The sequence below is a fragment of the Mugil cephalus genome, chromosome 23, assembly GCF_022458985.1.
Source record: "Mugil cephalus isolate CIBA_MC_2020 chromosome 23, CIBA_Mcephalus_1.1, whole genome shotgun sequence".
NCBI classification, from domain to species: Eukaryota; Metazoa; Chordata; class Actinopteri; order Mugiliformes; family Mugilidae; genus Mugil; species Mugil cephalus.
The window spans coordinates 5,963,000-5,979,057 of record NC_061792.1 but is presented as its reverse complement, the minus strand read 5'-3'; the positions used below and the strand labels follow the sequence as shown (position 1 = coordinate 5,979,057).

Here is a 16,058-nt window from a genome sequence, read left to right as displayed (position 1 = left end):
GACACTCCACACTGAGAAGAGGTGAATTCTTGGTGTTAAACTAGAAGTACACTAGTAGAGTTAATTACACTCTGGGTAGAGTCAATCCATTATAATTAACTCTCAGTCGATAAATAGTTGTTGTCAAAACCGAGTGTAAAAAGGAAGTGTCACTAAATGAAACCTCTTCCCCGAAGTCATTTTGCAGCGGTTAACCACGGAAACTTTACTGGTGGCGCTGCTACTAACCACCTGCTCAATGAGCTAGAGGTTGTCATGCATGCCCGGCCACACTGGAACATAGAAAGTGACGGCAGTAATTGGTACGTTTGGCTTGACGTTTTGTCTGAGTGAAACGAGTCATGCACTTTGTAACCATAGATATAAAACGTTTTAAGATGATGCTAATGGTTCGGAGTTGCTAGCTGGCGTGCTAAAGTGGTGCTAAAACTACATACATACATATGTATTATGTACATGTTGCATGCTCTAATATTTGTGGTGCAAGTTTGAAAATACTTTTTTTCATAAAACGTGATAAGATGATGCTAATGGTTCGGAGTTGCTAGCTAGCGTGCTAAACTGGTGCTAACGCTACACTGTGCCTTACTGTTGCATGTTCTTGTGGTGCAAGTTTGAAAATAAATGTTGCCCAACATGACTACCTTTTTATTTACCTCTTATTCCTTCTTCTTCTACTACTGCTTTATAAGCCATTTCTTCTTCTCCTGCTCCTTCTTCTTCTACTACTACTTTATAAGCCATTTCTTCTCCTCCTCTTGCTCCTTCTTCTTCTACTACTGCTCTATGAACCATTTCTTCTTCTCCGGCTCCTTCTTCTTCTACTACTGCTTTATAAACCATTTCTTCTCCTCCTCTTGCTCCTTCTTCTTCTACTACTGCTTTATAAACCATTTATTCTCCTCTTCCTGCGCCTTCTTCTTCTACTACTACTTTATAAACCATTTCTTCTCCTCCGGCTCCTTCTTCTTCTACTACTGCTTAATAAGCCATTTCATCTCCTTGTCCCTGATGCATCTTCTTCTTCAAACTCAATAACACCCTCCTCCTTCATCTCCTAATCTCCTTTCTCTTCTCCTCCTCATCTTCTTCTTCTACTACTAAACAATCTCACTCCTCTCCTCCTTCTCCTTCCACTACTTCATGATTTCTTCTCCTCCCCATTGCTCCTTATTCTTCTTCTTCTACGACTACTACTTTGCTCTTTCTTCTTCTTCTTCTTCTCCTTTAATAAAGGTCCTCGGTCCCCCCCCCCCCCCCCCCCCCCCTTAATGCTCGGTAAGAGATGTCTCTTTGCTCGACTGTTGATGGCTAATTAACTACGACAGATGTCGGTATTCTCCAGTCTGGAGAAACCAATGTTAAACCCCGTTTTGAAATCGCCCTATTTAAAGTTTTCCTATTGTCCACGCGCGCAGGTACCTCGTGAAATATGATATTAAGCGTTTTTCGTATCTTTGCTATCCAATAACTAGTTCGGCATATGTTAAATACATTAAAAAACACTTCTTATAAATGCATTTTAAACTTTTTTTTAGCCGGCTTACACTACTAGCTGCAGCCAACCTGTATGGAGTTTGGCGAAGAAGGCGTTCGAGTGCAACAAGCCGATTGACAAAAAGTTAAAATTTAAGTGAAACCGAGGTGTCGGTTGGTGTAATGAATCACGCCGAATTGAAGAGCGGACTCAAAATAATACAAACGCATCCAGAGATAACACAATCGAAAATTAATCATTGAGGTATACTGGAAAGAATATAGAAATGCCTTTTTGATAAATGGAGTTTGGCACGATCGTCTTTTTTGTGGGAATTGTTCCCATTTCCCACTTAAATGACCCTCACCATGTAGAAACTAGTACGTTTAACTAATAAAATAAAGTCATTTGGGTGGGTGACAAGGTGATCAGCTAATTTAAGGTTGACTAAAGAACAGGTAAGCAGGACATTGCTCCAATGACAGATTTTCAGATTCAGTCCTGTTCAACCTGTGATCAGCCCAGAAGAGTGAACTCCCATCATTATCCCACATAATTAGCTGTGCTATTTTCCCTGTATCCAAACCTCTACAACATTTTTAAATAACAAAATAATGTTAAAACATTAACATGTCATAAATGAGTGTTTGTATTTATGATCTTTAATTGACCACCTATATATAGATTTTTATATACATTGATTTAAATATAGCTACTGAAACTACAAAAGTAGAACAGGGCCATGCGTCTCTATTCTAAATAAGACATTTGCTTCTCTCGCTTTGTTCTCATGCGTTGAAAGTAGATGGGGCCCCTTGGATCACTTCCTTTCAAAACCATAAGCGCGCATACACACATAAAATAAGTGTCTGCACTGTGACAGGAAACAACTTAGATAATGGAAAGCAGTTGTTCTTCTTCTCAGCTGAACGCGATGGGGACAATGATGAAGATGGCTCCCGTCACTCTCATCACGCTTCTCGTGCTCTCGTTCTGCTCCTGCATCGCCTCCACAGGTACTGTGCCATTAAACAAAAGCTTATTTTCTTTTGTTAGTATCAGCCAGTTAAAGGATCTCATCTACTTTTACATTTTTTTTTTGTTTTTGTTTTTTGACTCCTCTATTAGCGTCAGATTACACTTTTTTAACAGGTTTTTCATGATTTCTGAAGCAAAATATATAAATAGTCAAATCTTTATGATTAATTCCAACTCCTCTTCTGCAAATAATTGTACCAAACAGTATCGCTTATAATGCAGTTTTACCTTTAAATAAACCCACAGCACTGTATCAAATTATTGTACATTGCGGGATGTTTGGAATTATTGATCGTACCAAAAGTGATATTGTCGTACGGTAATTATCGTAGGTCTGGAAACGCCGAACGAGAATCAGTTTCTTTCATGCCCTTTTGACTCAGATTTTTTTAAATGTCAAAGGTTATATCGAGAGGCAGTTCTGCAGGGGTGTGACGATGGGGATATGAGGCGCGCCCCGTATACAGGGAGCCTCCACACTTTCCCCTGAAGCTTTTAGGTTGACGGGACAAAAGCTGCCACATTCACATTTCCTTTAGATTCAGTCTGAGTAAAGAAGCAATACTCTAAAATTACTGAAATATGATTGAAATATCGTTCATAGTAATATCTCACAAGATTAATCACGATATTATCAATTAATTTCTGGATTTTTAAGTTTATAAATCTGTCCACAATATAAACCCGGAACACACCATTACACAATGATGTGTGAATGTGTCAAGTGGTGTGGTGAGTATGCTGGAAAACATGATTCATGACTAATCGTTTTAAATGTGTACTCAGATAACTGAGTGATTCAATGTTGTTACAAATTGTCCTTTAGCTTTAGAACATTAAAAGTATATCGTAAAAAAATATCACATTTTTATTCACAAATGAAGTTAAGAGGAACAATGACGTCTGAGTTTCGTTGCACTTGAATGCAACAAGAGCGTCAGTGACCTTTGGTCCTGAACACATTGTAGAGGCAACCATTTAAGACGCCAATGCCTGGACACGGGCACAGTGGTACTGGCCGATTGAACTGTCTCTTTTATCCTATTTGAATGAGACCACTGATGACACAAACGCAAGAATTCAAAACACATGACACAGTCAAGACAGTAATTGTTGACAAACTGTCTCCGACCAAAGGCTGGGATCTCCTTGGGACATGCCATGCCGATCCAGAAATTTGACTCACCATGTAGTCCACAGTGATCAAACTCGGAGGAACACTCTCACAATTCCACATCTGGTTTAGTAAATCAAATATTACTTTGTGAACACGATTCATTGATTTATACTACATATGGAGAATTAGTATCGCAAACCATATTCTGTGAGTAAACACACTACAGAATATGAAAGTCATTAAAATCATATGATTGACAGACTCTTTCTCTCCTCTGAGCCCATGTAAAGTTCCTCAACCTGCCAATGCAATCATTTTACCAAAAATGTTTTGCAAAAGAGGTTGCATTTGCGAGTTATTGAGTATGGCATTTGTTGAATATCGTCTTAGCAGACTGTGCAGGAGCTCACAACAGGATGAAATAGTCAGATCATCATACTCTGCTCGTATCAAAAAATACATCAGCAGGCAGTTTAATCGTAATGCCCATTGTTTTCAAACATAGTTCATCTGAATTGAGTGGTGGAACGCAAAATTCAATAAAACACTGGTCCAATGGACATTACAGCAATTGACTAGTTTTCAGCCGAAAGAAAAGATAATCTCATTCGAATTCTACCAAAAGTCGTTTAGAAATGTCGCTGAAAGGGTCACCAGAGACAACAGGTGGGCGAGACCCCAGGGAAGTCGAACGCCGCTTCTTCTGTGTCGGACACCCATCTCCCATTCACATTGGTCAATTTACGTCAGGTCAGGTCATGGTGCTAATACTAAACCATTGAAATACAATTTGAAAAAAATAGAAATTACAATACATAAATTTAATCTTTTGTCCCAAAAAGCTTTAAACTTTAAAGAAATAATTATTATTTTGATGTTCTAACTTGTAAATGTTATGTTCTTCGGTTTGTTTGCAAATTTTTGAAAAAAAAAGTCCAATGATAGTTTTAAACATAATTTTATTCTAACCTTCCTTTGTGCGTAGTTCTCAGAATGTGACTTGTACACTAACGTTGGTACGTAGTTACCTTTGTTGTCAAATCAAAGTTCATACAGCTTGATTTGGGTTACCGAAGACATCCAAGCATCCAGTAAAGGGAGACCACTGTCACCCCAAGGACCCAGAATGTATCTTCTCAAGTTCCTGAGCTACAACCTGGACCCAACCCACCTACTACCGTCCTTTGGGAAGTCATGGCGAAGGAGGGAACTAGTTGTCCTCAGGGGAAGGCACCCATACTCTAGCCTATCGGGACGGAACAATATGTTCTGAAGTGAATTTTCAACCGGGTTTAAGTAAGTCATGTATACATTACGAGAGCAAAGGGCCAAGAAAAGAATGGTGTCGTAATAACAACAGTGGCATGGGGCGTCCCCAATACCTCAAACCTTCATACAATAACCACTTGGGATTTCTCACAAAAAGAATAACACTGGGACCCGGACAAAAGATTCCTTTGCACATTAAATTGTAGTTTTAAAAAATGCATATATCTTTTGTGCGTCTAGTGTAATATAAACAATTATGTGTGCTAGCACTATAAATAAAAGATAACATGTACAGATTTAATTAACTAAAATTCTTATTTTATTAGTCATGACAATAAATTGAAAATTTTCCATAAATCCGCTGACTGGACCCCTTCGCGTTGTGTCGAAAGATTCTGGCAAGTTGTGACGTTATTCTTACGCGCCGCAAAATTTGAACCTTTTAATCTCTAACTACCGGCTCATCAAAAATTCAAACTTGAAGAGTAAAATAGTAAAATTACATTGAATTAAGTACTACGACTAACAAGTGCTGACATATGTCTTGGATGAACGTGGAGAGTCTTCATGATTTTTTGGTTGGAGGTTCGCAACCAAGACGTACTTTTACATGCCTGCCTCCCAACCGCATCGTCTGCAGTAGGCAGGCACACAGCTGCTCATTCGCTGTTGCGTGCTCTGCACCTGTTTTTTTTCTTTCTTCTCTTATGGGAAACATCACGCTTTGTATGAAGCAGAGATGTCTAGCCCTTGATGTGACTTTAATTGACTTTAGCGAGAGAAAGAGATAGAAATCAACAGATGCTTTGCATTTTGTCCATTAAACACATAACAAGAATCAAATTGGTTTTTGTTATACTTCGTAATCCATAAACTGTTGGTCTACTGTAAATTCACTCTCCATGCAACAGGATATTAATCAGTACTCATAACTTTAAAAATGCAAATTCAAAATGTTTTCTGGCAAAGTAACGATTCTTCTTGTTCTGACAGTCCTCACAACTCCCTCCCTGTGTATTTTCGTTTATCTTCCCCCGCACATAGTCTGACATTGTGTTGTGAAATCAATCCCATGGATGTGTATGGGCGATAAGACAAAAAATTATAACAAGGACACAGCAGTGGATGTGAACTCACCCATTCTGCCAAGCAAGGGGAGCAAGTGGAGTGACTGGCAGATAATCATGTTCGGCATAAAAGTATGAGACGTAAGCGTGCAGTCCAATTATGAGAACTACTAAGTGGACTGGGGCGGAAAAGAGTATCTGGTGGAGTTTCGGAGACAAGAATTAGTTTTTTATTTTTTTTTTACTAAAGACTTTTCAATCTGCCCCATATCATCATCCAGCTGGTAGATTTCACATCAGCTATATATCCAGGATATGATTGTAGTGAAATGTGAGTAGAAGAATCACCAGTGTGATCCTGTGTGGAGTAATGGCGGGACAAAAATTGGAATTGAATTTTTTAATCCTCAATGTTGAATGACTCCGCAAGACGATTGATTTTAATGTGTGCTTCTTAATTTTAGTTCACAGTTTAGGTTTTAATCATTCAAAACAGTTTATAGAGAACTAGCGCCAAGTGTGTGCAGAATTAGCATGGATTAGTTTCATTCAAATAAAAATGGGGGGGAAAAAATAGATGACTTCATGCTTCATTTTAATCCTTGAATAGACTCTTAAAGTCAATACGGCAATTTCTATTTTATGTGACCGTGACCCGAGTCAACTCATGTTGTCTTGTATTATGAAGACCCACATATTAGGCACATGACGCTAAGTCGCCAAGGTGTCTATACTCAACAGTGAACTACATTATTTAGAACTGACCGAGTTACATTTTTTAACCAACTTCCACAAACATCAAATGTATCCCTGGAATTTCCTTTAATCTAAATATCTCTGTGGTATCAATGTTGTAAACATTCTTTTAAAAAAAAAATGTGTCTTTACTGCATTGTATTTTTCAGTTTCTACTCCAGAACCTCTTCCTGGTACTACTCCCCCAACAAACCCTGAGGCGCCATCTGCCTTAAATTTCTGGCTCCTGATTATACGCGCTGGTATGTGTGGAAAGGCGAATTGTTGTTATGCAAAAATGTATTTTGTATGATCTTTTACACATTTAAACAAGTTACCAGTGATATATCCCTATCCTTCTCCAGGTCTTGATCTGCTGCTTATTTTCTTCTTCACCGTCTTCTGCATCAGAACTGCGAGGTCAAAACAGGAAGTCAGACACTGCAAATAGCCTGATGTGTATCTATATATTAGTCTCCTCTAAGTGGTATGAAAATGATTGTACTGTCAGAAAGTATTTTTTTTTTCCTTTTTAAACATTTCTGTTACATTTTAGATGTTTTTGCCTTGTTGCCTTTATTTTGTACATTTCAACTGCAAAACTGCCGTTTACATTCTGTACTCTATATTAAAAATTGTAAAAAAATATTTTAAACTCGATGCACTGAAGATTATTAATAAAAGATCAAGCAATTGAATGCTGACTGGAGCTAAAGACGGTCGGTAGTATTTCGGGAAGGCGACATGATGAAATATGGTTGACCACAAGGTGGCGACAAAGCTCCACATTTCGGTTCTTGAATGAGGTAAGCCTCAGCCCAGACCTGCTCTCTTAGCTCTGCACAATTTCACATTACCTGTAGCTTAGTGTTTGTTGACGCATTTTTTTTTTTTTTTAAGATATATATTGTAAAGTGTCCAGTAGAAAACATTTGACTTGCCTGGGTTTATCAAAAAAATCACTCATAAGAATCCATGACCTAGCTCATGTCTGATAGGGAAGTAGAGCAACAAGATAAGGCTGTGTTAGTTTGAACAGATGCTGTGCAACAACAGATGCTACGGTGTTGAGACCACATACAGTAGTAGATTGCACCCACACTGCCTCACACACACATACATTTTTCAAAAATAGTATAGCCAGTTTACCACAGTGGATGACCCGTGAAGTTTTAACCTTTGACTCCGAGGTTAGAAACCCAAACTTCTCACCTCCTCCTCCTCCCTCAGCGCCTGTAGAGAGACTGAGTGACTGAGCGGTGAACTTTGCCCTGCCCAGTGGCTCTGAGTAAATACACAGCATGGGTCTGGCCACCGCACTGTAGCTGACAACAGGAATGTGTCAGCCATGGTAAAAAGGTCAGTCTTTAGGGGGAAGATCTGCGAGATGTGAGCGTGGAAATGCTGCTTTATAACAGTTGAGGCAGCTCAGATTTACAAATGCAAACTCTAGCTCTGTTTTTTAAATTATTTCTCTGATTATGCGGCTAAAGCAATTACAACAGATTCTCTAAATTGCCTTGGAAAAGCATGAAGGAATGTGTAATATGCGTATTTTAGGTAGCTGTCCCCAGCTCCTTTTAATTCTCCTCCTGTGGCCTGTGCCATAAATTCCTTGCTCCCCGCTGACCTGCCTTTATTTCCTTGTCGAAGAGGCAGTTGTTGTTTCTTTTTTCATTGTTGTAAATCTTTGTGTTGTTTCTGACAGTTTTATGTATTTAATTTAGTTTCCCACCGACAAAATACTTGTCTTCATCTGTATTATTTAGAAATCCGTTACCCTGGCCATTCATATTAAATTAAGTCAAATACTACACGCAAATGTTGCTTTTGATATAAGTTTAATTTGTGCGTGAGGCAATTTCAGGCACATTAATATGCGTAATAGACTCCAACAGCGTTATCTTTCTGCCTCACTCATGTTTTAACACGCCTCCAAGCCACCTCTAAATACAGGCAATGTATCGAATAATACTGAAAGATCTAATAACAACAGTTATTATTATTAATGTATCACACACTGTTTGGAGGCAGTTGTCAGTTAGCTTAGCAAAAAAAAATGGAAATTTTTCTTTCAGATATATTTCCCAAATGTCGTCTTCTTCTCTTCGTCCTGACTCTTCTTTGTCTCTTTCCTCTTCGTCTTCACTACTATTACTTTAGTCATTTCTTCTCCTCCCCATGTTCCTTCTTCTTCTACTACTGCTTTATAAACCATTTCTTCTTCTCCTGCTCCTTCTTCTTCTACTACTGCTTTATAAACCATTTCTTCTTCTCCTGCTCCTTCTTCTTCTACTACTGCTTTATAAACCATTTCTTCTTCTCCTGCTCCTTCTTCTTCTACTACTGCTTTATAAACCATTTCTTCTCCTCCTCTTGCTCCTTCTTCTTCTACTACTGCTTTATAAACCATTTCTTCTCCTCCTCTTGCTCCTTCTTCTTCTGCTACTGCTTTATAAACCATTTCTTCTCCTCCTCTTGCTCCTTCTTCTTCTACTACTGCTTTATAAACCATTTCTTCTCCTCCTCTTGCTCCTTCTTCTTCTACTACTGCTTAATAAGCCATTTCTTCTCCTTGTCCCTGATGCATCTTCTTCTTCAAACTCAATAACACCATCCTTCATCCTTTCCCTGATCTTCTTCTTCTTCAACTAATAACACATCTCCTCCTCATCCTTCTCCTTCCTCACATCCTACTCTCCCCCCCCATTGCTCCTTATTCTTCTTCTTCTACTACTACTACTTTGTTCTTTCTTCTTCTTCTTCTTCTCCTTTAATAAAGGTCCTCGGTCCAAATGTTATTTGGTCCCCAACCACTCAGAGATTTATATCGGGCCAGGATTCATTTAAAGCGTGTGAAGGAGGAATCCATCACATCTTCACGGGGAAGAACCTGACATGTAATAAAGTCTAATATGTGCGTCATAAAACTTCTCGTGGCTGAGCGACAATGCTGTGGGAACCTCTCTCTCTCTTTCTCTCTCCACCTGGGACCTCCCAGTTTCCCTCCACTCCTCCTCCTCCTCCTCCTCCTCCTCCAGACCGTCACCTAACTTCCGGCCACTCTCTCTCTCTCTCTCTCTCTCTCTCTCTCTCTCTCTTCTCCTTCAGACTCCCTCTCCCTCGTTCAGTCTCATTCCCACACACACCCGCGTTAAACCGGTTCGCTGTGGGTGAAGCATGTAAACGCTGCTCTGCCGGGACTCGGACTTCGTCTCTCTGGATTAAAAAGACCCCCCCCCTCCTCCTGCGGTGTGCATCCGTTTTGTTCTGCGGCTCCGCCCGGTGTACGGCGCGGACCGACCGCACAGATCTGAGAGTTTTATTGGATTGAGAGAGGACAGGTTTCACCCCAAGGCAGGACAAAGGGAACGGAGGGGAAATCAAGGGAAAAGGACAGGAGTGGACCAAGAGAGCAGTGGAAATGGATTACTACCTCCTCGCTCTCGCCTTTAATGTTTTAATGCTCGGTAAGAGATGTCTCTTTGCTCGACTGTTGATGGCTAATTAACTACGACAGATGTCGGTATTCTCCAGTCTGGAGAAACCAATGTTAAACCCCGTTTTGAAATCGCCCTATTTAAAGTTTTCCTATTGTCCACGCGCGCAGGTACCTCGTGAAATATGATATTAAGCGTTTTTCGTATCTTTGCTATCCAATAACTAGTTCGGCATATGTTAAATACATTAAAAAACACTTCTTATAAATGCATTTTAAACTTTTTTTTAGCCGGCTTACACTACTAGCTGCAGCCAACCTGTGTGGAGTTTGGCGAACAAGGCGTTCGAGTGCAACAAGCCGATTGACAAAAAGTTTAAATTTAAGTGAAACCGAGGTGTCGGTTGGTGTAATGAATCACGCCGAATTGAAGAGCGGACTCAAAATAATACAAAAGCATCCAGAGATTACACAATCGAAAATTAATCATTGAGGTATACTGGAAAGAATATAGAAATGCCTTTTTGATAAATGGAGTTTGGCACGATCGTCTTTTTTGTGGGAATTGTTCCCATTTCCCACTTAAATGACCCTCACCATGTAGAAACTAGTACGTTTAGCTAATAAAATAAAGTCATTTGGGCGGGTGACAAGGTGATCAGCTAATTTAAGGTTGACTAAAGAACAGGTAAGCAGGACATTGCTCCTATGACAGATTTTCAGATTCAGTCCTGTTCAACCTGTGATCAGCCCAGAAGAGTGAACTCCCATCATTATCCCACATAATTAGCTGTGTTATTTTCCCTGTATCCAAACCTTTCTGACAGATTAGCACTGGTTTTAAAGGACCAGGCCACTGCTTGAACAAATCAGGGCTTGTTCACGGGCCTACCTGGGTTGTGAAAGTGCCATGTGTTTATGAGCAGGCAGTGAATGTCACAGGGCTTCCTCCCATATGTGAGCAAGGGACCTGCCTTAAATTAGTGCAGCGTAAGACGATCAAATGTCGCCAGTCCTCACGCGGTGTGTGTTTCTACACAGTGCACATAGGGAAGAAGCCGTAATGTAGAAATCACTTCCTTCACTGCAGGATCTGTTCGTTGTACTTTAGGTCAAATCAAACGCACGCAGGCGGCGGTGGATTTCTGGCAGCACACAGACTCAAGATTTTTCTAACCTGCTCTGTGACCCGAGCTCGTCCCCGCGGAGCATTGTCCTGTCTTGCATTGCCCACATATTGTCAACGCATTCTCACAGGAGGAAGAAGCAGCCTCTTGGTTCTCCTTTACTGTCACCAACTACACTTTAGATTCCTGTAATGTTTGCATATTTTACATCTCTTTGTTGTTATTCATCCTTGACACATGACAACACAGACATGTTTGTTCCTTTACTGAGAAAAGGAGAGGACAGGTTTTTGCAAATTCTCATATAAATGCATGTATCCCTATAGCCAAGGCAGATGCTCTCTGATCTCTCTTTGTTTTTTAGGACAAACACGAATTGGCCATTTTACATACAGTGCACCAGTAAAGTCAAATTTTGGCTCGGGAACAAATGAGCAGAAAATAAAAGCACGATTTTGCCATTTATGTTTATTTAATGAGCCTCAGACTAGGTCAGCAGCTCTGTTTAAAATGCACCGAAACCCAACCGGGTTCTTTCAGGACTAAACTGTGTTTCTGAAAGTTGAAGTGAACTTAGCTTTGAGGATAACGAAGAGACAGCCGATCTTATCAGCCACAAACTCACAGTCACTATCGTATCGTGGTGAAAGAATTTAGAGTTTATAACAGATGTGATTCAATTAACTCGGGTCTTGAAGCCATAGACTGTATATCAATATGGACAATGCGTCTCCACTTCCCCCCTATTGGTCAAAGTGTGGCTCACACTCCTGGGATGTGGGCGGCACCTGTGCAGTAGAGTCTGAGAGACACTTGAGCATAAATCAGAATTATATTAACTACATAAAATGACAGAAACTATACCTTAGTGTTTTAGTTCGGCTCAAGTCTCATCCGCTAACATGAAGTGGGCGGAGCTTACATCGTATTCTGCAGCCAGCCACCAGGGGGAGCTGCACTTGCCTTGGCTTTGCTTTTGAGGAGTCTACCTGTATTGTACATGTTTATATTAAACTATATTTCTGTATTTGGTTGCACAAAATTTACATTTTGGCACATAGATGAACAGAACTTGCAGGAAAGGCGAGTGTAATCTTTCAACTTCAGGAAAAATTAGATGTTGGTTGTTATTTTTACTATTAAACGTAAGTAATTGCCTCCTTAAAGTCACAAACTAGCTAAGGTTACTTGAATGCTCATGAAAAATATTAAAGTTTCTCCAAACTCTTCATTTGATTTCAGGTCGTTTCGGATATGAATTTTGTTTTGCCGTGGTGAGACAACCATAATTTGCATTAACTGCATACTTTTTAAAATACATTTTAAGGAAGTGGTTTCAAATATGGCCTACTCAGCTGCGAAGAACTCGGACACATAGCGGGGTTTTGGTAAGCTTCTTGATTCACTGTTACCTACTAAGCAGAAAAAGCTCAAGCTCAGCAGAGAGACGCACTCGCACCCAGGGTAACAGCCAAAAACTTTATTGATGAACTCTCAAGTGTTGATGGACTGAACAAGAACATATTTTGAAGCACGCTTTTTAAGCCCAAGTACAAAACCCTCCCATATCTGCAGACCTCTTGGACTCCTCGGTCATATATGAGATAAATAATAAAAGATACGACTTAAGTGATCAATAAAGGGTTTCATTTAGATGGATTCATTTAGACAGCGGCATCCATGCTGTCCTTAAACCAATGGAGCCGATTATCCACTTCCTTTAAGATTAGAGTGGGAAATATCTCAACAGTTCTCAACAAGAACTTCCCAAGTCTAAAATTGACCATTTAGATGTCAATCAAAACCGACTTTGACATCAGATTTCATTTTATTTAAATGACCGTCTATTCTCAGTGAAGTCTTACTTCCCCAAAGTAAAAGAGTAGTTTGTTAACAGTGTGTGTGGAGGCATGCAGCCAGGTTTCACCAACCAGGAAGGAGTGAACTGAACGACTCCCACCGTTGCTCGTTGCATGTGTTGTTACATGCTTGTCCCAACTGGAATGTCAGGCTTTGAGGTGGAGGAAGAAGTTAACCGTATCATCGTCTCAAAGCAGCCTTTATCACGTGTTACACAATCAGAACTAAATTGAAAAGTCTCTTATATGTCCAGATCTCATTCCCATGCTGTTAGTTTGTGTTTTATTAATCTGCCGGAGGCCTGTCATAACTTAGGGTTGAGAAAATGATGTGACCGTGGGTGAATGTACGTGGAATTCAGGTGCAATTCTGGTTTTAGCACCAACGTCTTTGTCATCATCACGATCAGTACCTCCCTTGTCAATGCGTCATGCAGGTTTGAACACGTCCTGTGTGTGTTGGTATCTTACTGACAGGGAATGCACACAACACAGACTTGGTTATTTGTTTAAGACTGTCATTTCTCCCCTTGTTTTAAAAAAAAAAAATAATATATATTTACTGTCTCTGTCCTTGAAGGCCTTGGCTCGGCCCGTGTGGTGACGGTGTCTCCTGGTCCATTAATCCGGGTGGAGGGTCAGCCTGTCTCCATCAGATGTGAGGTCAATGACTACGGGGGACCTCGCGAACAGGTAACTACTAAAAGTAAACTTTTGCCTTGGATTCCTAAACTTTTGATTCTAGGTTGAGAGTTTGCCCTAACCCTAACCCTAGGTAGAGAATTTATTCCATTACAACCCTGTATGTTGCACAAACTAACTCCTAGTACTAGTATAGCAATATTAATGCCCAAGGAACCTATGATATACAGTACTTTTCTTTCTACTCTACTCTTTAGGCTTAACAGGGCTTTCTCAACCATGTCTGCTTTGCTATCTCGTTTCTAGGTCCCTAAAGTTCTTGCAATTAGAGGAGCTGTTTAATTGCTGTGTGTCTATGAGTATTGGGTTGTTTTAGAATTCTGTTTCACGGGATGTGCAGGGGAGCTCCAAATGGATCAGGAAATAGTAGTACCTCTTATCTGTTGCATTAAAAATACATCAAAGAGACCCAGTGGGAAGTTTGAGTAACCCTACGTGGCGTCTTCAGGAAGAAGGTGGTGTAGGTTGACGAGGTTTATCCTATGGAGAGTTTCAGTATTTTCTACTTGGGAAGAGGTCAGGTTCATCCTCACAGAGTGGCACCAGCTGGTCTAGAACCTAGAACCATGTCCAACTAACTACCACCAGTCCAACTCTAATGCCAATGTTGCTATCATTGATTGATTGATGGGTTACGGCTTCCTCCCACCATCCTAAAGACAAACGTGTTATGTTAACTGGTGGTTGTAAACCGGCTGTGGGTGTTCAAGGGAAAAACATTTTGTTTCTTTTTGCTATCTCTGCGATGGGCTGTTTAGTCCATCTGTCTTATCCCTGTGATGGATTGTTTACCTGTCCAGGGTGTACCTTTCCTCTCGCCCAATGCCAGCTGGGATCGCCTCCAAGCCCACCTCACCCCCTCCACAGATTGAGCTGATATAGATGCTAGATGAGTGGATGAATATGAATCTTCCTTCTGTTACCATGTCCAGTGTCATATTTTAGAAATAGTTTAAACCTCAGTGGTGGAATGCCACAAATATGATCTCCACTTAACACGCTGGTCGCCACCATCCCACTGTGTCCCGCAGGATTTCGACTGGGAGATGTCCAGAGAAGTGAGCGCCCCGAAGATAAAGATAATCTCCACCTTCGAGACCAGCTTCTCCCACCCGTCGTTCAGCAAGCGCGTCGCGTCCGCCGACATAACGGTGGTGCGGCTCAGGGACAACGAGGTGGAGCTGAGGATCGCCGAGGTGAAGGCGCAGGACGCCGGCTTCTTCTCGTGTCGGACACCGAGCACCGACTCCGACATCAGTGGCAACTATGATGCTCAGGTCCAGCTCATTGGTATGTCTTATCATGAATAAGTAAGCCATAACTGCTGAGTTAGAACAGCGTAGAAGTCTTCTGACCAAGACTAGCCTGTGCTGGTTCATTTAACCGCCATCTCCATGTCTTACTAATGCTCTACTGACCATGTATATATCCTCCTGCACACACCCCACCCCCGTCGGTTTGAGACAATTACTGGCTTATAATTTGGCTTTGGCGCAGACACACCTCAACACACTCTTGGTTGGGAGCAGATGTCAGGTGGGAGTACTTGGCTTGTGTCAAATGAGGTCCAGGGAGACAAGAGATATGCAAACAACAAGGCTGAGAGTAGAATATAAATATCATCGTATGGGCCGTAATGAAGAACTCCATTGGGAGAAATGTAAATTTAAACAGCGTGTAAAGTTGCCCACAGTTTGTAATAGTTGGTGTAACTTTCCTCAACGCACAACAATATCGACTGTAGTACTAGCAGCTACGGCTTGAATGTATAATTAAACCTCTGAATTGGCGTTGCAGAAATGTTTCAGTTCTGGTGGTAGAGTATATTCGCTGTTGTAATGGAAGCAGCTCTTGAAGACCAGCACAGCAGGGTGGGAATATAAAATCATCTGTGTACAAAACATGAGTCACAAACTTGTTTTACAAGGCATTAACTGGCAGTCACAGAGTCCTCTATTTGCAATTCAAACGAGATGCAAGATATGATTTGACCCCTGTGTAAACCCCCCCACCATAACTGAGAACAGCAAGTACGCAACTTCCTCATCCGTCTGAAAACAATGTGTTTGTTTAGCGTCACGTGTTTCGCTGGCTTTGGTGAAGGTGGGGGAAGGACTATGGATTTTATATGCCGCAGTATTTTTCCTTCCATTAGCCAAGCACTTTGAGTAGACCCAATCTAACCATAAAAATGTCAATTATGCTTAACTTATGAGCGACTTTTATAG

The 16,058-nt window shown here is 40.7% G+C and overlaps 1 protein-coding gene across 2 annotated transcripts in view; it reads left to right on the top strand.

The window, feature by feature from the left end:
* The window catches only part of ptgfrnb (prostaglandin F2 receptor inhibitor b), a 60,112-nt gene that overhangs the window by 1,111 nt on the left and 42,943 nt on the right, over positions 1 to 16,058 (top strand). The window contains exons 1-3 of one of the 2 annotated variants that reach the window (XM_047577205.1): positions 9,820 to 10,173; positions 13,709 to 13,821; positions 14,862 to 15,120. In XM_047577205.1, the coding sequence (XP_047433161.1) occupies positions 10,128 to 10,173; positions 13,709 to 13,821; positions 14,862 to 15,120 (418 nt within the window). In that variant the 5' untranslated portion in view covers positions 9,820 to 10,127. Of the gene's footprint in view, positions 1 to 9,819; positions 10,174 to 13,708; positions 13,822 to 14,861; positions 15,121 to 16,058 lie in introns of those variants that run through there. The other variant, XM_047577207.1, reaches the window with a different exon arrangement.